Below are 23,546 nucleotides of genomic sequence, written 5' to 3'. Positions count from 1 at the left end.
GGGACAAAATAGACAACCTCAGGCGTTCTTATCTGCGCTGCAACTCGCACACAGTCACCCTCTCGTTCCAACACTCTATTTTCCTTCACTGTCGCTCTTTGGCAAGACCAACATGTGTGATCCAAATGTTCGTTTGTAAATTCTACAAACGAGGAAATACGATAATGAACTGAACTTCGACTCCACAACTGCAGCCCACGAAGACAGAGAAAGACGGAGGCCATAAAAACACATAGTGACATAAACCAAGAAACCTCCCTTCAACTGTTCACTTCTTCAGCGTATTCAGAATTGTGGATTTTGGTAATGAAACCTCGCCAAATATGATAGGATCATCGGAGTCCCTGAACTTATCGATACCATGGAGAACAATATGAGACTACATAAAGGGTGCAGGTTTTTGCGTGGTATTTGGGATATCTCGATTTGAAAAAGATAACGACATTTAATGCTTTAATTAATAATATTTAAATATAAATATTTTTACACTCGTAATTTCAAAGGGTATATTGTATGAAAAAGTATGTAACAGGTAGAAGGAAGTGTTTCCGATCCTATAAAATGAATATATTCTTGGTCAGGATCACTAACTGAACTGATCACTAAATTACAGCATAAAGATTTCATATTTAGATTCTTTTGGTTCGTACACAGCGCAAGTTAGTTACGGAAATGTGCCACGCCCACAAGCGCCTGTAACGCTTAAACCTGTCTCCCGCCCACATTACCATATATTGAAATCATGTGTAGGTGTATATATCCCCATCTCTCCTTTTGCTCCCTTTAGCTGACTAACGGGAATTTGATTGTCGATGCACTCGGTCATAGCCTTCATCCTTGTATTTATACCCGTTACTCGTAGAGTAAATGGGTACACTAGTTTCGTCGGAAAGTATGTACCAGGTAGAAGGAAGCTTTTTAGACCCCATAAAGTATAGATATGTATTCTTGATCAGGATCACTAGCCGAGTCGATCTAGCCATTCCGTCTGTCCGTATGAACGCTGAGATCTTGGTAACTATATGAGCTAGAGTTGGGACTTGACATGCAGGTTCTTGGGCTTCCTGCGCTGCGCAAGTTTGTTTCAGCAGGGTGCCACGCCCACTCTAACGCCCACAAGCGACTTTAAATCTATAACCCGTCTAGTGCCCATATTTTATAATATTTTGTTTAAATTTAAGTGAGAGTTTTTTCTTATTATCAATACCTATCAACATGCCAAAAATTATTGAAATCGCAAACGTCAATAAAAAGTTATAACCAAGTAAAAAACATTTCGCAAATTCAAGCCACCAAGCCGCTAGAGACGCTATAGGCTAAGTGGCGCTTAAGAAAAAAAAGATAAGCATATCATAAGCATATCTCCATCCCTCTCTCTATCTAATAGTCAATACCATCGACTATAGCGTGCTTTGTTTTTATACCCGTTACTCGTAGAGTAAAAGGGTATACTAGATTCGTCGGAAAGTATGTAACAGGCAGAAGGAAGCGTTTCCGACCCCATAAAGTATATATATTCTTGATCAGGATCACTAGCCGAGTCGATCTAGCCATGTCCGTCTGTCTGTCTGTCTGTCTGTCCGGATGAACGCTGAGATCTCGGAAACTATGAGCTAGGCTATTGAGATATGGCGTGCAGATTCCTGAGCTTCTTACGCAGCGCAAGTTTGTTTCAACAGAGTGCCACGCCCACTCTAACGCCCACAAACCGCACAAAACTCTGGTTCCTACAGTTTTGATGCTAGAATACAATTTTAAACTGAAATGGGTTGTTCTTATCAATATCTATCGATAGACCAAAAAAAAAGTTTGCCACGCCCACTTTTACGCCCACAAACCGCCCACAAACTTCAAAAAATCGTAAATATGAACATTGATATCTCGGAAACTATCAAAGATAGAGAATTGGGATCTCAGTTTTAAATTTCGTAGCCTTTTACGCAGCGCAAGGTTGTCACGCGAATATGCCACGCCCACTCTTACGCCCACAAACCGCCAAAACCTATGACGCCCACAATTTTTATGCTAGATACAAAATTGTAACTGAATTGTATTGGTCTCGTCAATACCTATCGATTGATCCAAAAAAAGTTTACCACGCCCTCTCTTACGCCCATAACGCTTAAATCTGTCTTCCGTCGGTAGGTGGCGCATTTTAATCTCGCTTTGCTGCTAGCATATCTCCATTTCCCTTTGGTCGCTTTAGCTGAGTAACGGGTATCTGATAGTCGAGGTACTCGACTATAGCGTTCTTCCTTGTTTTTATGTAGGCTGTTCACCTCTATTCACCAGGAATTTTACGAGGCAACAAGGAATATTTCTCTTAAAATATTTTGCACTGGCTTGGAGCGATCCCTTTCAGCAGGTTAAAGTATTAACTGGCAATACCTTTGGAGTGGTGTATACCTAGTTAGGATCGAACCATCACAGCAAATTTACATTCCTACGTGTATACACACAAACAAATTTGGTTGGTAAAAATGACCAATGCAGATAGTTTAATAACTATAAAATATTACTATTACTATCAAAAATGCTTGTATAGGCATTTGTTTTTGCTATGTTTACTATCTAATAGTTAAGCCACTAGTAACATAGTTACGTTCACCTGATGTGTAAATTTAGATATTGCAATAGTAAATAGTTAATTAACTGTGAAAAATAGTTATCTAAACGTAACCTCTAACACACAAAAGTATGAAACAATAACTTTACAAATTTTCTCCAATGTGTTGTTTATAATTGCCAACTGGATCTAGCGTCTCATACACCTAGAGTCCCAAGCCATACACTGAAAACATATATTTTCTAAGGTCTTCAACATACTTCCACACTACCTGTGTGTCACTTTTAAAAAGTGCAATATGAAAATTCCTATTTTTATTTTGCTTTTAAATAACCATGTTACAGCGATGTATCTATGAATTTAATTAATAACTATCAGTTTTATAGGCATATATTTACTATTAAGAAATTCACTAAATATATTTTGGATAGTTATGAAAATACTTGTTTAGCTGCAATCCACGGGTTGGGTGCATTCTACCCTTTTATAGTTACAAAACTATTTTGTATACGTTTATGTATTACGGAAGAGTAACTATTAAATGGGTAAAATTGCCATTTTGATGGTTCGGTATCGTTTTACCAATTAATTTCACCAATTCATTTTTTAGTGTGAACAAATTGGTTTTGCATTGATTTTTTTTTATAATATTTATTCCGAACTGCAGTTTTTGTTGTTTAATATCTTTCTTTGTATGACTCAAAGTGAATTTAAAAATAAATCGAACGAGCTGTTTATGAGATAATATAAAAAAATGACAAAAATAAAATTATCTTTGCTATTAGCATATTGAATAACCTTTCAGCGAGATATAGCACGTATCTGTAGCATAATTTTATATGCCATAAGCCTTTAAAATCAGTCTTTTTTCAGATTTCCCGCAAAACTACAAGGTTTTTATCATGTTCAGGACCCTAAAACCAAATACAAAACAAGAAAGGAAGTTAGCTTCGGCAAGCCGAAGCTTATATACCCTTGCAGCTATAATTATTAAATTTAAAAATACAAAAAATTATATTCCCAATAGTATAAGATAATATGTCAAAAAACACCGAAGCTATAACTTGTTTCATATTATTTTCCCACCAATTTTGCGATCGTTCCTATGGCAGCTATATGATATAGTCGTCCGATTTTGATAAAATTAAATTCAAAATTCAAAACTAACTAAAAAATGTTATTTCCAAGCTTAGGAGGTTATATGCCAAATAACACCAATGATATAATTTTTTAAAATTTTTTTTTCCGATTATTCCTATGGGAGCTATTAGATATAGTTGTCCGATCCGGCTGGTTCCGACTTATATACTACCTGCAAAAGATATAAGACTTTTGGGAAAGTTTCAGCACGATAGCTTTAAAACTGAGAGACTAGTTTGCGTAGAAACGGACGGACAGACGGACGGAAACGTCTCCTTCACTGCGTTGCAAACTTCTGACTGAAATCAATATACCCTCTGCAAGGGTATAAAAACACATCAAAATAAATACAATAAATAAATAAATAGATTTTTTTTTGGAAAATGATTTTTAGGTAATGCAAAACAACTTTATTTTTTTGTTAGCCTTTCTGTTTTTTTTTAAATTAATTTCTAAATATAAGAAATTTTTCCTTGTTTTTAAGACAATTTCAGCTTATGGCAACCATTTCTTTACTTGAGGAAAATTACCTTGACTTTCGAAATACATTTCTTGTATTTAGAAAAAAGAAATTATGACGATTTTATAAAATTTAGGGTAAGTTTTATTTTGAAAATCAATTACTATTTTTAAAGTCTTGTTATGTAATCCATTTAGTTTTTGCAATACCTATCGATTGTTGTATCGTTATGATCGGATCATCGCTGCAGATTTTCCATTCTGCGGCTACAATAGCAGTCGCCTCCGCACACACTCTTGTTGCGCTTCGCCACTACGTGGATTGCCCTCCAAGGTGATTATCTGAAATCGGAGAAGAGATAAAAGAACGAGATAGCGTCTAAGACTACTTTAAATAGGATCGAGACAGCAGAACATTTTTTACTAGGTTTTCCAACATTCCGCCCTAAAACCGTACGAGATTTCTGTGACACACCAAAGTAACAAGAAAACCAGGCCCCATGACCTTAGCTTTCTTAGTGGCTTGGGGACTGAGCTACAAAACTCATACTTTATTTATTTGGTTTACACTTTATAACTTCTAACGCATTAAGAAAGGCCCATATTTTAAACTGTTTTCGCTGCAAAGTTCCCAGCTCAGCATACAAAATTCAATACCATTAAAACAGTCATAGGTTAATTTCATTCAAAGAAGGCCAACACATGTTAATTCACCCTCGATTCGAAAGAGCAGCTAATAAGCCAAATGTACAGGGTATTCTGCAAGCAGCCGCCAAGAACGGCAATCGAAAACATTCATATGTATATATATGTATATGTTCATACAAACGAACGTATGTACAACAATGCATATGTACATATAATGTTCGCTGAAAACCAAAGGCGAACGCGTCAACGGATTTTTGTATTACACACATTCTCTGTTGTTTTGTTCTGTGTTCTGCACGTCACTGTGTGCGACTCTTCTTTTCGTTCGCTTTTACTTTCTGCGGCTTGTGATTGTGATTGCGATTAAACGGCGTTTTCCATCCGGAGAGTCGCGCTCTCCGGAGTGGCGAGAGGGCGCTTTAGATTTAGACCTACATGCCTGGACCAGCTAGCAGAGGAAGGCTAGGGCTGCGACGCGACGCCGACGCAGATAACGGGAACGGTGGGAGCAGGAGAGAGCGCAGAGAGCCGGCTCTCGTGTCGAGTGCGCGTGATTTTGTGGCTCTGAAATGCGGGCTTGCTGCCAACTGCGCTGCCGACGCCGGCGCAGCTCAGCCCGATTGCCGCGGTGGTTGTTATATTCTGGTCTTGGTTTTTAGTCGCCGTTTAAACTTGGTCGTGAGAGGGTAGCAGCCCCGTTATCAGTCGCCGCGATCGCGCCCCTAAGTGAGAGCACAGTGAGAGTCCTGGCCAGCGCAAGTTTGCAGATCCAGATCCTCCAGCACATCCTGATGGCCCCCGTGAGCGGCTGTTCGCCCACCGCCACCCACTCGCTGCAGGACATGAGCGCTGCCGCCGCGGCCATCGCCCTGGACATGAAGCCCAAGGGGGAGCCCCACCCTCTGGCCTCCGCCATTGCCCTGCCATCGCAGAAGATCAAGAAACGTGCGTATCTAGAATTATTGCCACTACAAGGAATACACAACATCAGTATGTACATATGTATTTACGTATGTACCTACATATGCATGTATGTTTGTGGAAGTCGTCGGTGTCGATAAGTCGACCGAAAATTATAATTAAACCAAGCTTTTTATTGCCATGCGAGTTAGAAAAGCTGGAGTTGCGGAAGTCCTACTGGATACTTACGGTGCTTTCTTGACCCAGTGTCAGTCAGAAATTCCGTTTCTACGCAAACTAGTCTCTCAGTTTTAAAGCTATCGGGGTAAAATTTCCCAAACAGATGTAGGTATAATAATAATAAGAAACGAAAGTTTACGTACTGTTTATAACATATAAATGCTAAGATGTCGAAAACTATAAGAGCTCAAAAGTTTGGACTTAACATGTTGATTCTAGAGATTCCCCTGCTTCAGGCCCACTCTAACGACCACAATCCGCCATTATGATCGCTGAAATCTCGGAAACTGTAAAAGCTAAGCACGCAGATTCTAGAGGTTCCTGTGAAGCGTCAGTTTCTTTCAACATAGTTCCCCTCTAATGTGTTCCCGAAAATAGTTCATTAGGAAGTTATGACCAAATATTGTAATCGCCACTGTGTGGCGCCCTTTAACTGCTTGCATATCTCCAAGTCCCCTGCGCTCCCTTTAGCTGAGTAACGGGTATCTGATGTTGATGTCTGTTTAATTGGAATTTTAACTTTACCGCACACTTTAGTTGCTAGTTTTTCTCATTTTAATCATATTTCCACTTCCAGTGGTGCGGCGAAACGCCTCCGACAAGCTGAAGCTCATTCAAATGGTCCACGATAACCCAATTCTCTGGGACTCACGCCTCCCAAACTTCAAGGGCGCCGAGGAGGAGAAGAATCGCGCCTGGGAGCACATAGGTCGAGAGTTCAACGCCCCTGGGCGTCGCGTTGCCCGGGCTTTTAAGTCCCTGCGGGAATCATACCGCCGTGAACTGGCTCACGTCAAGCTGATGGGCAACGGGTTTAAGCCAAAATGGAGCCTTTATGAGGCTATGGACTTTTTGCGCGACGTTATCCGAGAGAGAAAGTAAGTAACAATTTACTCAATTAATATATGTATTTTCAATGATTTTTACCTCATTTGGTATATTTTAAATAGTCAAGAGGAGACATTGACTAGATTGCCTCGTCTGGGGATGTTGATCAAAATAATACAGGTCAACAAAGCTTTTAGTTAGTTTCCAATGCTCTAAAAAGTCAAACACCTTACACCAAAATTATTAAATTTACTGATGAAATCATCTGGGGGGTCGAATCATCTGGGGAGGAATGTTCTGTATAAATTTAAGTGACGAAATCTCAAAACGAAATTTTTAATTATTTAATTTTTAAGTTCGAAAAAACAAATTTAAAAATGACAATTGCTCACAAAACGAGTCACGCTTTAAAGGCGTGTCTCTTGATTGCTTTTATGTATTTCGAAGTTACTTTCAGCTGCAACACATTATTAACAGTACAACAAAAGATATGATTTTGAATATTAGTACTATGTACTTAAAAAAACACTAAAAGCAACGAAGAACTAATGAAGAACACTGAATTTTGTACGAATAACATTTTAAAAAGTCAGGGAAATCTAAACATGATTTGACATATAAATTTGCGAAATGTTGTTAGGCCTTATACCCTTTTTCTCAAGGTTACCATAACTTTTTAAAACCAATCCAGTCAGTTATTCATAAATCGAGCAAGTTTCATATGGCCTTTAGCCTCTGAAAATTATTTGTGTCAAAAGGCTTACTTATATTACAATGAATTCAATGAGCCACTAGCCATCGATCGAGTCATGACCGATGGTCAAAGTGCAGCTCGAATCGTAAATAACGGCACTCGGCTTTGGCTCGGTGTTTATTATTTGCTTTTGAGTTTGCCAGACAGCGCTTGATTCATTCTGAACTGCAAACTGTAAGCTTGTGTACAGCAGACTAAGGTCCCAAACCCTCCTCACAATGATTTGTACATAAAAAAAGAAAAATATGGTGGGCTTAAGTGTTTGATGCCTGCAAAGGTTAATTTAAAAAATGTTGCACCGCATTTCCAAGAAGCTTATCATGAGTATGTGAGTAGCCACTTCTGTTTAAGTCGACTGCAAAATTTTTAGTGGGGCTATGAGTTCGTGAGTCATCGCTTCGATCTAATAATTGACAAATTCATGGAAATAACGGAAGGACAAACTTGTAATTTTTTTCTTAGGGTATTTTGTGAACCTTTTTCAGTAATCACATAAAGTAAAGTTAGCATTGTACTCATAGGAAATTATCCCATCTAACAAAAGAATACAAATAATACAAACGTTATGCAACTATAATTGGGCGGTAAACATTAGAACATTCCATCAAATCCATCAAAAGCTTTAAGCATAAAGTTGCCTTAAACTTAATTAGGCAAATCCTGTAAATATCTGTAAACCACTTTTTGGGCCGTTTCATCAGAGTAGCTATAGGTATGCACACATCGCGTCTCCCAGCCCAGTCGATTTGCATAAATCCCCAGCAAGTCGAACAAATCTCAGCTCTGTGTCTGAGAAAACATCTGCCCAGCGAAAAAGAATAGCAAAAACAACGCACAGGGGCATATGGACACTAAGGAGCGGTAATGTGGAAAAAACCAATTCGAACAAAGGAATGACCGGGCCAGAGACCCGCAAATGGTTTCAGTCGAGAGTCCGCCCCGTCCAATGTTCTGGCTCATATGGAGCCGTGCTCGAGCTACGGGTGTGTATTGTTGTACTTTATGTACATATTTATATGAAATAAGGCCATTTCCTTTCAATTGACTGTACCCACATGGGCAACAAGCAGTCGTCGGCCCCGACACATGCCCGCGCACACTCACCCATGGTATGTGTATATATTTAAATTTTTATTATTTTGAGCTGATAACAGACAGCTCAACGGGCCCGGCCAGTCGGGCAGCGCTTGAGCCGGAGCTCCGGCCGCAGCTATAGCCACCGCCATAGCCATAAAACAGATCTCGCCCAGCGACGAATATTATACAACGGCGCAGCATCGGCGCTACTTGAACCAAAAACGAAATTGAGGGAAGCTGCAAACGCAAGCCCAACGAAGAGTGCTGCTGGAGGGGCTGGGGACTGTGGGAAGGCGGCAAGAGAGCGATAAATTAATGAGAGCACTACGAAAATGACAATCAGCACTGAAGAATACGGATGGCGAGTGGACCAAGTTAGGAAAGAATCGCAGCTCGGGAGCGGGAAAGGGGCTAGTGAGGGAAATGAGCGTCGTTCTGCCTATGTACATGAACAGAGCACATGCATTCATCAGTGTATGGGTGAGCAATTGAACGAATCGCTCGGCCTGGCTTCGGCCAGGGTTAAAAATATGCCCACGACCATTAGCCAGCCACATCAGACCCGACCAAGGGGTTGCTTCGACCCAGAGTCGGGGTCTGGACCCCTCTCCCAGACCCTTGCCCATACCCCATACCCCATATCTCATCCACTCTACGCTCAGTCCTCTCTCGATCTGGGTCTCTCATACCCGTACTCACTAGGCCGCCTGGGTGTGAATGTTCCGTCGAGCTCTGTCTGTGTCACGCTTATGATTTAATAAGCAAATGAGCTGCGAAATTGCTGGAATTGTTTGGCTCCCGGTCAACCCAACCTCCGAAACCCGCACCACGCCCCGAAATCACTGTCCGGTGTATTTCGTCTTGGAATGCTCAAGCGTATGCGTCACGGAAGAAAATTGGGCGTTAGTCCGTGCTTGCCTCTTGGTTCCCGTATTTTATCAATGATCCTGGTTATTGTGGTTTGTTCCAGTGAGAGTCAGAACACTAGGACAACATGATGTCTGGAAACAGTCAAACTAACTAAAAATAGTAGAGCTCCATTGTTATACCCGTTACTCGTAGAGTAAAAGGGTATACTAGATTCGTCGGAAAGTATGTAACAGGCAGAAGGAAGCGTTTCCGACCCCATAAAGTATATATATTCTTGATCAGGATCACTAGCCGAGTCGATCTAGCCATGTCCGTCTGTCCGTCTGTCCGTCTGTCCGGATGAACGCTGAGATCTCGGAAACTATGAGAGCTAGGCTATTGAGATTTGGCGAGCAGATTCCTGAGCTTCTTACGCAGCGCAAGTTTGTTTCAGTAGAGTGCCACGCCCACTCTAACGCCCACAAACCGCCCAAAACTGTGGCTCCTACAGTTTTGATGTTAGATAGAAAATTTTAACTGAAATGTATTAGTCTTGTCCATACCTATCGATTGACCCAAAAAAATTTTTTCTACGCCCACTCTAACGCCCACAAACCTCCCAAGAAAAAAAGCTATGACGTCAGAGCCAGACAGTGCGAAATGTTTTTACGCGTGTATGTGTGTGTATGTAAATAGTTGCCGGCCGAACTTAGCGACAAAGAGAAAAGCACTGCCGGCGCTCAGAGAGAGCAAAGTGCGCGGCTAACTTATTCTATTGAACAATGAATTTGTCACGCCTACCCTAACGCACACAACGCTTAAATCTGTCTTCCGCCGGTAGGTGGCGCATTTAAATCTCGCTTTGCTGCTTGCATATCTCCATTTCCCTTTGGTCGCTTAAGCTGAGTAACGGGTATCTGATAGTCGAGGTACTCGACTATAGCGTTCTCCCTTGTTTTTAATAATATTTCCATTCATACAGAAAATCGCCTGCATACGAGGTTTGACCAGCGCCACTCAAGTTTCATGTTATGTGGCGTGTTAGTAAAATCTCGAAAACGGCCGATATGAATGGACAGTAGGTGTCTTTTTTTTGCTAGCTGAGTAACGGGTATCTGATAGTCGAGGCGTTGACTATAGCGTTTTCTCTTGTTGTACCCGTTACTCGTAGAGTAAAAGGGTATATTGTATTCCGGCAAAAGTATGTAACAGCTAGAAGGAAGCGTCATCGACCCAGTAAGGTATATGTATTCTTGATCAGGATCATTAGCCGAGTGGATCTAGCCATGTCCCTCTGTTCGTCTGTCCGTGTGAGCACTGTGATCTCGGAAAGTGTAAGAGCTAGAGAGTTTGGACTTCAGATTTAGATTTCTTATCTTCCCAAGTTTGTTACGCCAATGTGCCACGCCCTCTCTGACTATCACATACCGCCAAAAACTGTGGCTGCCACAGCTTAAGTGCTAAGAAAAAGTTAACTGAAATGTATTGTTCTCGTTAATACCTATCGATTGACCTTGCCGCGCAAACTCTATCGCCCAAAAACAGGACACTAACTTCAAAAAATCGTAAATATGAACGCTGATATCTTGGAAACTATTAAAGATATTGAATTGGTATTTCAGATCTAGATTCCTTAGCTTCGTACGCAGCTCACGTTTGTTAATGCAATCTGCCACGCCCACAAACCGCCCAGAAATGTGGCGCTCACAGTTTTGATGCCAGAAAACAATTTTTAACTGAAATGTATTGGTCTTGTTAAAACCTATCGACTGGCTTAAAAAAGAGTTGGCTTACATCTGTCTGCCGCCCACATTACCATACACTGAAATCGCGTGAAGGTGGCGCTTTACAATCTCGCTTTGCCGCTTGTGCATCTCCATCTCCCTTTTGCTTCCTTTCAGCTGATTAACGGGTATCTGATAGTCGAGACACTCGACTACAGCGTTCTTCCCTATTTTAATATAGGAGCCTAACGGAGATTAATCTTTTTTACGATATTATAACATAGTTTTTAAATTACAAACAAATTGGACAAATAAATCATATGGCTTTCATAGGAAGCAAGAGTCAAGTAACAGATATGCCGCATCTATATCCGGCTTATGAAATAAGCCCAAGACATCGGCATGCTGAAGCTAGCTTCCTTTCTGGTTTCAGTTGGTTTAGTAAAAATGGAATTACAATGGTTCGGGAAATTTCCAATTGCATTTGGACAAAATTCGAAGATAAGAGATAAAGACCTCGGATCTCAGCGAAATACGCCACAACCTAAAATAAATAGCTTGGGACCTGGGCCACAGCGAAAGTAAATATTGATAAGCCGAGCGACTGAAAACACTAGAAACCAAACCAAAGCAAATAGAGCCGTTCCCGGTTGTGGAATATGTGAAAATACATTTCGTTGTCCTGTGAGTTGTTTTGGCTTGGCCGTCAAGTATCAGTTTTCAAAAATTTTCAATCGTCAACTACCTGTGGCAGATTTGAATGATAAGCCAGGCGAACAGTATAAAACGCGCTTAGTCCTGCAAAAGTCTGCCAACTGGGCCATATCGCGGCGTTTGACAAAATACTATAGGGATGGGGGAAGGCCTAAAATAGCTATGCTCAAACGTTATTGAACACCCGGCCCTAGGCAGCTGCATTTGTTGGGAAATGCTCTTGAAACATGAGTCGCGTTGAGGGAGACACAGGAAGCCACACTACTTGTTTGGGACATTAAAATAATTTCTTGTTCTTGCAGATTTGTTTCCACACTTCTTTTTTTTACGTCCCATTGCTTTTGGGTTTCCTTGGGAATGTTTTTGAGTTTGGGATGTTAATAGCTTGGTCATTTGCTAGGTCACAAGGCATATACATAGGTGAACTCTATCACTGTGGACAGCAGTCCACGTGGTGACGAAGCGCACCAGGAGGTGTGAGAAGGCGACTACAATATATAGCCGCAGAATTCAAAATCTGCAGTGATAATCACCAATCGAAAGATATCGCAAAATGGCATACCAAGACGTAATGAACATCAATTGGTTTGGGATAAAGAGCAATGAGAGTGTAAAAGTGCAACAACACGCGACGAATGACTCCTAATTTGTTGAAATCCGATGCTCCGTGCCGAATGAGTAAAATTTAGAAAGTTTATTTATTTAGTAGATCGTATAATACATTTTTGACACAAAAGTTGATATCAGAACTTTTGTATGTTGAAGGTGCGATCGTCACTAGTCCACACGGTTTTTCGTAGAGTAAAGGGTATACTTAATTCGTCAGGAAGTATGTAATAGGTAGAAGGAAGCGTTTCTGACCCCTTAAGGTATATATATTCTTGATCAGGATCACTAGCCGAGTCGATCTAGCCTTGTCCGTCGGCCCGTGTGAACGCTTGGATCTCGGAAACTATATGAGCTAAAGAGTTGAGATTTCAGATGTAGATTTATTTTAAGCAAAATGTTTTGCTCTCGTAAATACCTATCGGTTGACCTAAACATTTTGCCACTCCAACTCCCAAAAAATTAAAAAATCGTTAATGTGCCACGACCACTTATACGCCCACAAGTCGCCCAAAACTGTGGCTCGTACGGTTTTAGTGCTAGAAACACAATTTTGACTGAAATATATTGGTATCGTCAATAAACTATATATAATAGTGCCCTTGAAGTCCTTGTTTCCTTCAGCCGAGTGCCAGGCCCACACTAATGCACGCAAACTCCTATACGCAAAATTCTGTGTGGCGATCATATTTTAAAGTTGTTGTAAAAGCGTAAACGCTGATTTGCCTTGTTTATCAATACACATCCGCATCAACTATTGAAAAGGTATGACCAATTTATGTAAGCGCGCTAGGTCGAGCTTGTGTAGGTTCGGTAACAGTCGCTTTGCGGGATTGCAAATATTCTATTTAGTATTGATAGGTACACCCAGAAAAAAAAGAACGAAAAAAAATCAAGAACATTTTTCATGATTTGACAACAATCCGTTCGCTAAGTTCTTTTTGACAACGTTTGGGCTTGATTTTTGAACGTTTCGAACGGATTTTTTTCTGGGATGGATGAATTTATATTTTATAAGCGGCTAAACATTGTTCAATTTACATTCCTAGTTTTACCTGTGTAACGCTTTCTTTATGGTTTTAATTTATTTCAGAGGCGCATCGCATGCAACCGATCTCAGCCTGACCGGGTATGGCCATATTAACAACAACAATAATAATAACAACAACAGCCTGGGAGCAGCTGGAAAAGCTGTGTCCCTGAAGCTCTCCACATCTTATCACGATTCCGCCGCAGTGTTGAATCTTTCCAAGTGCTCCTCGCTGAATGTGAGCGGCGATGACTACTACGGCGACTACTACGTAAAGCCGGAGCTGGATCTCTCGGTGGGCGGCGGGGCCGGAAGTAGCAGCAGCCGCAGTAGCTCCGGCGGTATACCACTTCCGCTGCCCGCCCACCAACTTCAGGCGCCCAACGACAGCCGGGTGAGCTCCACGCGCAACGAGCATCAGCAACTGCAGCACAGCTACGATGACATCGATGCCAGCTCGATTCGCAGTGGAGATGAAGACGCTGGTCACGCATCCGATGTAGTGGAGGAGTTAGATGCGATCGACGCCGATTTCCCATATCCGCTAATCCTGGACTCCAACTCGCGCGCGAGCACCAATGTGGGCGTGGACGAGGTTGCCTCGTCACGCAAGCGCCGCCGCAATGTCGACCAAGACGTCCTAGAGAACGGCAATGGCGACGGCGATGCTGGTATCGATGGCGATGACTACGAGGAGCAAATGCTGCAGCAGCACCGCCACCTTCGGCAGCAACAGGGTGCAGCTGACACCGGAGGGATGGATCTACCGCCACCGCAAACTGTGCGTGAGGTCCTCAACTCCAAGTTTTGCGGCTTCATATCGGCCAAGCTGAACAGCATGGAGGACTCGGAAGCGGACAATTTAATGAATCGCATTCTTTTGTTGCTGGTTCAAGTGCAACAGTGCGAGGGCTCTACAAAATAGGCGACCTGATTGGGGTTCCTTAGACACGGGGTGTAGTTAAAATAGCCAAAAAAGCTCATTATGGATTGATGAAGCCGCTCAGAGCACATACAACAGATTGATTTCTTGCCATTTGTTCTTACTTTCCTCGCCGTAAGAATTATGAACTTACTTGCCAATGCCAAATCTGTGCCATACCAAAAAGATCAATCAAAGATGAATGATTTTTCAAACAAATTCTCTCATTTTCTTCGCTCTCATTTACAACAAAGAATTAACTCAAAGAAACGACAAAAACAAAGAAAATAGGTGAAGTAAGGACTTAGTTTAATTATACTTTAAATGTTAAATTCGTTTTAAGTCGGTCCACTGCAGATCATACTCATGCCAACGTCTCATCACATGAAACTTTTCTTTACATAAAATTATTTTTTAGATTAGATAACCGATCGTACATTTACATATTCTCGATAAATTGAAGACTTGGAATTAAAAACATCTTTAGAAATAATTTAAGCGCGAACAAGCTATTATACTACTGTTATTTATATAACAAAATGGAAAATTATAATTTTCTGAAAACGAGAACACTTTTTAAATTGTCTCTATTTACATACGTTATTAAATAAAATACCATACATGGTAGACGAAGAAGTTTTTGTACCGATAACTAAGTAGTGCGTAAAAAAGTATCAAATCACCAAAAGCGCGGGTGTCTCAAAAATATCTTTGCACGAAAATTGGTGGAAACGTACGCACGGAAGCTTTCCCCGAATTTCGCCCAAAGGTATTTTTGTAACTCGCCCAAATATTTCACACATTAGCTGATTTTCATTTCTTAAAAATCAATTTGCAGATGTCTTTTTTTCTAATCTTGTAACTGTTTTAAACATGCCAATTTATTTGAATCCTTCTTTTTCAAGGGCATGCATAGGCCATGGGCAAACTCACACATCGCGCCAGATGACACGCATACATTGCCGTAAAAACCCTCTTCAAGCCAGACTGCAAGCAATGAACAAAAGATTAAAACTGCGCATGCGCCACGGCAGAAGATCCTTGCACTTTGGAAAGGGGGGTAGCAGATGTGGCTATGCCAAATTGAAATGGACAAAATCGGTAGCGTTGCTTATGAATGAAACTCGAAAACCAGAAAACCTTCAGAGTTTTATAGCAGATTTAAGCGTAGCCACATAGAAACCAAAAGTAAACAACCCTTATCAAGAGTTTTGACCTGGCCGATGCAGTTAACAATCTCCAACCCCTATAAACAGAAGAAATAGTATCTCACAGGCGCGGAAATTTGACAAAACTCAGCTCAGGCATTGAACAGCCTAAAACTGGTTTTTCAACGTAATAATGACCAAAGGTATTCTTATTTAACCGTCATTAAGTGCCGGCTAAGGGATGCTGTCAAAGATGTTGCCTGTGTGACGAAACTAAGTTCAATGACCATTACCGGCTGATAATTAAGTTTAGAAAACAGACAAAGCTAAGTCAGCTAGTGATCCTGATTAAGAATATATACTTTATTGGCTGATTTACGGGGGATATGGGGGAAAGATCCACCCACGCGTGTTAAAAAGTATATATGTAATATGTATTTTATTCAAATACTTTTCAAACAAACTTTTTGCATACACCCAGTAGATAAAGGTAAAGTAGATAAAAATGTAAGAACTAAATTTATTTTGATGTTGAGTAACGGGTATCTGCATTCGAGGCACTCGACAATAGCGATTCTTGTAAAAGTGTTAAAATGAGGCATATAGATTCTTCTTCCCTGTCTGTTACTGCAATAATAAAATTATTCTATATATCAGGGTAGAAGACAAAGTGATCAAAAAATAGATAAAATCAATTATTAAATGGGAGTTCTATTCACTTTTCATGTAATACTTATGTATTAACTATTGTGATAGCATTAAAATCAATACATATATTTCTGTTGGAAAGGCCACGTCCACTTCGTTACTGTTTCCCGTACTTAATTATAGAAATATTGTCTCAAGGAATTTAATAAAGTTATGTGTAGTTAGACATCGGAAATTCAACCAAAAAATTTTTTCGAACTTTTAATAATTTATTTATTACAAAAAGTTTTAGTCGATGACAAACTTGTAAATTTTATTCTTTTACTTAAAAAAAAAAATTATACGAATTTTGTCTCATCAAATTTTTTTGCATAGTTAAGCATGAAATGTTTTTCATACTAATCTGAATTAAGTTGCACTTTTTATCGGTTAATAACTTCCAGACGATAATTATACCCGTTACTCGTAGAGTAAAAGGGTATACTAGATTCGTCGAAAATTATGTAACAGGCAGAAGGAAGCGTTTCCGACCCCATTAAGTACATATATTCTTGATCAAGATCACTAGCCGAGTCGATCTAGCCATGTCCGTCTGTCAGTCTGTAAGTATGAACGCTGAGATCTCGGAAACTATACGAGCTAGGCTATTGGGATTTGGATTTGATTTCTGAGCTTCTTACGCAGTGCAAGTTTGTTTCAGCAGAGTGCAACCCCCACTCTAACGCCCACAAACCGCCCTCCTACAGTTTTGATGCTAGAATAAAGATTTTAACTGAAATGTATTGTTCTCATCAATACCTATCGATTGACCCAAGAAATGTTTGCCACGCCCACTTTATCGCCCACAATCCGCCCCCAAACTTCAAAAAATCGTAAGTATGAACGTGGATATCTCGGAAACTATCAAAAATAGAGAATTGGGATTTTAGATTGAGATTCCGTAGCCAAAATTTGCCAAGCCCACTCTAACGCCCATAACGCTTAAATCTGTCTACCGCCGGTAGGTGGCGCATTTCAATCACGCTTTGCTGCTTGCATATCTCCATTTTCCTTTGGTCCCCTTAGCTGAGTAACGGGTATCTGATAGTCGAGGTACTCGACTATAGCGTTCTTCCTTGTTATCCCTAGTTCCGCTCGAGGAGGGCGACTCGAAAACGATTGCGTATAGCCTCTGCCGGGAACTAAGCAACTTTAAATTAAACCTTGCGAATTTGATTGGAATTGGCACGGACAACGCAAGTGTTATGGTTGGTTCTAAGCAAAGTGCTTACATGGAGTTAAAAAAAAGTTCCTTCCCTAATTTTAATTAAATGTGTATGCCATTCACTGCGATTGGCTGTCAACAGTGCCTGTAAACATTTTTTACCCGAGGCATTAGAGTTTCTTGTTTACGAAACAAATAATTGGTTTTCAAAAGGCGCTAAAAGGCAATCAGATTACAAAACAAGGAAGAACGCTATAGTCGAGTACCTCGACTATCAGATACCCGTTACTCAGGTAAAGGGACCAAAGGAAAATGGAGATATGCAAGCAGCAAATGCGCCACCTACCGGCGGTAGACAGATTTAAGCGTTGTGGGCGTTAGAGTGGGCGTGGCAAAGTTTTTTTTAAATCAATCGATAGGTATTGACGAGACCAATACATTTAAGTTAAAATTTTTTATCTAGCACGAAAATTGTGGGCTCTACAGGCTTGGGCGGTTTGTGGGCGTTAGAGTGGGCGTGGCATATTCGCGTAACAAACTTGCGCTGCGCTCAAGCCTACGGAATCTAAATCTGAAATTCCGTTTCTCTATCTTTGATATTTTCCGAGATATCCGCGTTCATATTTACGATTTTTTGAAGTTTGTGAGCGGTTTGTGGGCGTTAAAGTGGGCGTGGCAAACTTTTTTTTAGGTCAATCGGTAGGTATTGATGAGAACAATACATTTCAGTTAAAATTTTTGTTCTAGCATCAAAACTGTAGGAGCCACAGTTTTGCGCGGTTTGTGGGCGTTAGAGTGGGCGTGGCACTCTACTGAAACAAACTTGCGCTGCGCAGGAATCTCAGGAATCTGCATGCCTAATCCCAGTATTGTAGCTCTTATAGTTTCCGAGATCTCAGCGTTCATACGGACAGACGGACAGACGGACAGACGGACAGACGGACAGACGGACAGACGGACATGGCTAGATCGACTCGGCTAGTGATCCTGATCAAGAATATATATACTTTATGGGGTCGGAAACGCTTCCTTCTGCCTGTTACATACTTTTCGACGAATCTAGTATACCCTTTTACTCTACGAGTAACGGGTATAAAAATTTATTAGCTTATTAATTACGAAGAGGTAAAACGACCTACGTGTTTGTATTGTTCGACTTTAACATTTTTGCCTGTTGAGATCTAATTAACATGCGTTTGTCTGTAGTCTGTGTAATGTGGTATTGCACTCTATGTTTATATATTTCTTTTTTGTATATGAATAACATGCATTTTTTGTAAGGTACCTCACAAAATTGCTCGAGTTTGAGACACAAGGTGGCTGTCGATTGAAGTTGGAATGGATTGAGCTAGAACTTCACTTTAACATTGCTGGAACAAATGAAAAATTTTTCAAGGCACAAACGTTGCACAATTTAATAATAAAGAAGTTAATCAGTTGTATCTGCTGTTTTTGCAGCCAGTGCTTACTAAAATGCAGCACATCAACAACATTTTTCAAACAAGAACTGGAGACACGAGAAAACTTTTAAATGATATCATATTTGCGATAAATTCATTAAAAATCAAAAACATTCCCGCTAATGTCAATATTGATATTTTAAAAAACGATTTTGAACATTTGGTAAAGCACGATTACTATTTTGGATATGCATTCGAGACAAAGCTCAAAGAATATAATGAAAACATCTCGAACGATATTGAGGCAGAAATTCCATTAAAATGTGTTAAATTTATAATAGCATTAATAAATGAGCTCAATCAGAGGTATACTTATAGAGTAATTGTAATATTTCTTTGTTAAGTTCCAAATTCTTTTTAAGATTGCCAGACAATTTTCAAATACTCCAACACAATAAGTCGTTTTCCGTCAACAAAATATTATGTCCAAAGAAGGCTGAAATTTTCACATCCTCGAGCACTTCAAGCTGGAGTCGGATAATATAGAAGAGATTCTGTTCCAATACAAAAACGTCCATCTTATAAAATGGTCCAATTTAAGGGGTTAAATACCTTTCTATACCCGTTACTCGTAGAGTAAAAGGGTATACTAAATTCGTCGGAAAGTATGTAACAGGCAGAAGGAAGCGTTTCCGACCCCATAAAGTATATATATTCTTGATCAGAATCACTAGCCGAGTCGATCTAGCCATGTCCGTCTGTCTGTCCGTCCGGATGAACGCTGAGATCTCGGAAACTATAAGAACTAGGCTATTGAGATTTGGCGTGCAGATTCCTGAGCTTCTTACGCAGCGCAAGTTTGTTTCAGTAGAGTGCCACGCCCACTCTAACGCCCACAAACCGTCCAAAACTGTGGCTCCTACAGTTTTGATGCTAGAATAAAAATTTTAACTGAAATGTATTGTTCTTATCCATACCTATCGATTGATTCAAAAAAAAGTTTGTTTAAAGCCCACAAACCGCCCACAAACTTCAAAAAATCGTAAATATGAACGCGGATATCTCGGAAAATAGCAAAGATAGAGAAATGGGATTTCAGATTTAGATTCCGTAGGCTTAAGCGCAGCGCAAGTTTTTTACGCGAATATGCCACGCCCACTCTAACGCCCACAATCCGTCCAAGCCTGTGGCGCCCACAATTTTAATGCTAGATACAAAATTTTAACTGAAATGTATTGGTCTCGTCAATACCTATCGATTGATCCAAAATCGCCACACCCACTCTAACGCCCACAACGCTTAAATCTGTCTACCGCCGGTAGGTGGCGCATTTCAATCTCGCTTTGCTGCTTCCATATCTCCATTTTCCTTTGGTCCCTTTAACTGAGTAACGGGTATCTGATAGTCGAGGTACTCGACTATAGCGTTCTTCCTTGTTTGTTTTCAAAAAACAACAACTCCTTGAGAACATTTTCCCAAATTTTCATAGAGATTCGAGCAGTAGAAAAAAAGTTACAGCGCTCCTAACCGTGCGCCTCTTCGCGCGCTTAAACTGAACTTGAAACTTTAAACGCGAATATCTCGAAATGGTGCTTCTTGAAAAATGACTTTGCGGTGATATGGATTGGCGGAAAACTACTGAACCGATTTACTTCAAATTTCTTTTTAAATGTTCGTAATGAAATTTTTCTGTGCTTGAACGATCGACTTTTCACGCACAAACTTTTTTTTCGCCGAAATAAATTTTTTAGTGAAATTTCTAGCGACCAAAAAGTTTATTTTTAGCATAAAACGTTCCCGTATGCACAAAAAAAAAATCTTAAAAACTATTGTTAAAGCACAAGGAATGACAATAAACTAATGAAATTTGTTTACTTTTATGGTTTCAGTTGACCTGTTCGACCTGGGGAAGTATCACCGCAAGGCTCTTAAAAAAAAAGGCCTCTAAGGGAAACAGCCACCCCTTAAAAACTATTTAATATTTATCCACGAAATTTTGCACAAACATAGTTAACAAAGTGTACTATCAAAAAATTAAAACATTCGTGTAATGAAATAATTGCTACATACCTCAAAAAAGTCCAAACTTTCCTCTTTTTCTTCGACAAAGAAGGTATATAACCCCTTAATGGATACTACAAGTTTTTGGGCCGAAGTGTCTAGCTACGTAGATGCAGCAGGAAATAAATGATTTTCGGCACTAGCATGGTCGAACGCAGAGGTGGAAAGAGTGTTAAGCTAAATGAACAAAGTAAAAGCTTCGCTCCGAAATAGAATGGCTTAAACTTAATTTTACACATAAGGTATTTTATCTGTTTAACCCATATTTTATAATATTAATAACATTAAATATAATATTTGTAGATACGGACTACGAAATAATTGCCTAAAAAAGATTGGAACCAATCAGACCTATAAAAACTATCATCCAAATTTTCCGGCGGTTTCTAGCTATTTCATATGATACTTTAGCTTTTTTATGACCAGAAGAGTTGGCAATACTGCAGTTAAGAGAGCTAATCAGCAGTATCCAGTCGAGGGCATGTTCGCGAAAATACCGTTAGAGTAGAGTGTTAACCGCCTGGGTTAAGATCCCAGAGTCAAGTCGCTGAAGCTACAAGGCTGCGACGGGGAGATCTGAAAGACGCAGGGAATGGATGGGAGGAGCAGTGGAGTCCTTAGAGAAGAACAAGATTTCGGCAGGTAAGAGTAAAAGCGAAGTCGGACCGTGGTGTCTGGCGATGCTGTGGAGGCTAGCGATAAGGGAGAATCTTTGGTTAGACCTGCTGGGCCATTCGTGTTGCTGACGAAAGCCAAATCAAACTCCAGGGTCTAGCGAGAAAGGTGATTTCTCGATTATCTTGGATTCTGGCCAATCTGCCTTGATCAAGAGTCCCGTGCGAAACGAGCGCTTACCGAACCGCCTGTTGTACAAATTCAAAAGGACGTCTTTTGATTTGACCAACTGTCCGCAAGCCATGTGCCGTTTAAAGGACCTCGTAATTCCGTATTAGCTGAAGTCGCATGTGCTGGTCTACCTTTATGACCTATTGGTGACGTAAAACATCTTCAAAGAAGGTAGCCACACAACTGAGAAAATCTGGCTTATACTGGGATCAGTTCTGTCTGCAACGGGTCGATTATTGAGGTTATTGGGTAGGCGAAGCAAAACTTTAAGTTAGTTCCATTAAGATCAGTGGTGTCGGTGAATGCCCGGTATCCTAAAAAAATTAGAAACAGCTGAAAAGATTTCTTGGCATGACTGGTTGGTACCAGCACTTCATTTTGAACTATTCTTCAGTCATGTTCAACCTAACAGAGTTTATACGTGGCAAAGCTTTTCAATAGAATGAACATGCTCAAGACCCCTTCGAGAATGTTAAGACCAAGTTTTTTCCCGCTCCATGTCTCGTTCACCCCAATTACGAGAAATCTTTCATTCTGGATTGCGATGCCTGTGCCCCATTGCATGGTCTGGTGCAGTTCTAGCTTAATTCATATCCCAGAAGCTTAACAATGACCGACGTAAATATTCAGTAACGGAACTGTAATGTGTTTATGGCTGTAGTCTTGGCAATTAAAAAATTTTTCTAAGGTATTTTCTAACCACCCAAGTGCCGTTCAGTTTTGTAAAAATTAGGGCAGTACGGTGGGCAACGTCAAAGGAGGCAGACGTGTGACACACGCTCATAAGCCAACAAGATTTCTTTATAATTTGTGTTCTTTATATATTTCATAAAATCCCTTGTCAATAAATACTTTACAACCATCCTAAAGGAGCGCAGAAGTATTTTTGACAAATCTGAAGTGGGATACGAGCTTCAAACAGCAATAAAATGATATAAAAAGCTCAATTTTACGCACGAAGAAAGGAGAATGAAGGATTGCAAAATTTGACAAAACGGCAACGCCACAACGGGCTAAGCAACACGGTCAAAAGAAAGGCGGTAAAACGGGAGAACGGCAATTCGGCCACTTTTTAAGAAGCATCTGGAGGGAAAAAAGCACCAAGAGTGGGGAAAAAAAAACTTGAGAAGGCGCCACGAACCACGAGTTCAACTAAAAATTTTAGTTAAACTATGGCAATTAAAGGTTTCCGATCTGGATATTATTCTACGTTCGAAGAATACTCCAGTCGTCGGAAACAAACAGGATACAATCGACGAACTCACACGGATCTTAGGATGTGATTAAATTGAACGCGATGACTACGATTTCGATGCAAATACCGTACAACCACAAATTGACGAGCTGAGGCAGTTGATGATCAGCTTAACCCAAACGGTTCAATAGGGAAATGCGACTATGGGCCGGACTAACGTAGAGAGCACAGCAGGTCCACCGGCTGCTTTGGAGCAACAACGTCAGGCAAACACGTTAGGCATACCACCACCAGGCCAAGAACAACCGCGTCAAAGGATCAGACCCGAACGCACAGCTTACACCAACACAATTGCCAAGGATATGATTGGTGTGTTGCCAGAGTATGATCCAGTTAGGGGAAACATCACTTCACAACAGTTTATAAGCAAAACCGAGAAGTTGCAAAGCGTTTATGGATGAAATGATATAAAATGAGAGGTGTCGCCAAGGAATGGTTAGATGCACAGACTGTATTCCAAACTTGGGGAAAGTTTAAGACCGTCCTTTTACAAGATTTTCCAAGCGTGATCCAACAGATATTCACAG

General features: G+C 40.4%; 1 protein-coding gene across 3 annotated transcripts; it reads left to right on the top strand.

Annotated features, from left to right (window-relative positions):
* Window positions 1-5,328: 5,328 nt before the first annotated feature.
* LOC119554430 (putative mediator of RNA polymerase II transcription subunit 26) lies at window positions 5,329-15,090 on the top strand. Of its 3 annotated transcripts, none has more exons than XM_037865322.1 (3): window positions 5,329-5,803; window positions 6,531-6,831; window positions 13,599-15,090. In XM_037865322.1, the coding sequence occupies exons 1-3, from the start codon at window positions 5,605-5,607 to the stop codon at window positions 14,458-14,460; spliced, it is 1,362 nt and encodes a 453-aa protein (XP_037721250.1). In that variant the 5' UTR covers window positions 5,329-5,604; the 3' UTR covers window positions 14,461-15,090. The 3 variants fall into 3 exon arrangements, with proteins under 3 accessions (XP_037721250.1, XP_037721251.1, XP_037721253.1); XM_037865323.1 differs by having other exon boundaries at window positions 5,408-5,758; XM_037865325.1 differs by lacking the exons at window positions 5,329-5,803; window positions 6,531-6,831 and adding an exon at window positions 7,811-7,863.
* The last annotated feature ends 8,456 nt before the right edge of the window (window positions 15,091-23,546 follow it).

This window comes from Drosophila subpulchrella, chromosome 3L (genome assembly GCF_014743375.2).
Source record: "Drosophila subpulchrella strain 33 F10 #4 breed RU33 chromosome 3L, RU_Dsub_v1.1 Primary Assembly, whole genome shotgun sequence".
Lineage (NCBI taxonomy): Eukaryota > Metazoa > Arthropoda > Insecta > Diptera > Drosophilidae > Drosophila > Drosophila subpulchrella.
The sequence above is the reverse complement of the archived record's forward strand: the minus strand, read 5'-3'. Positions and strand labels throughout refer to the sequence as shown.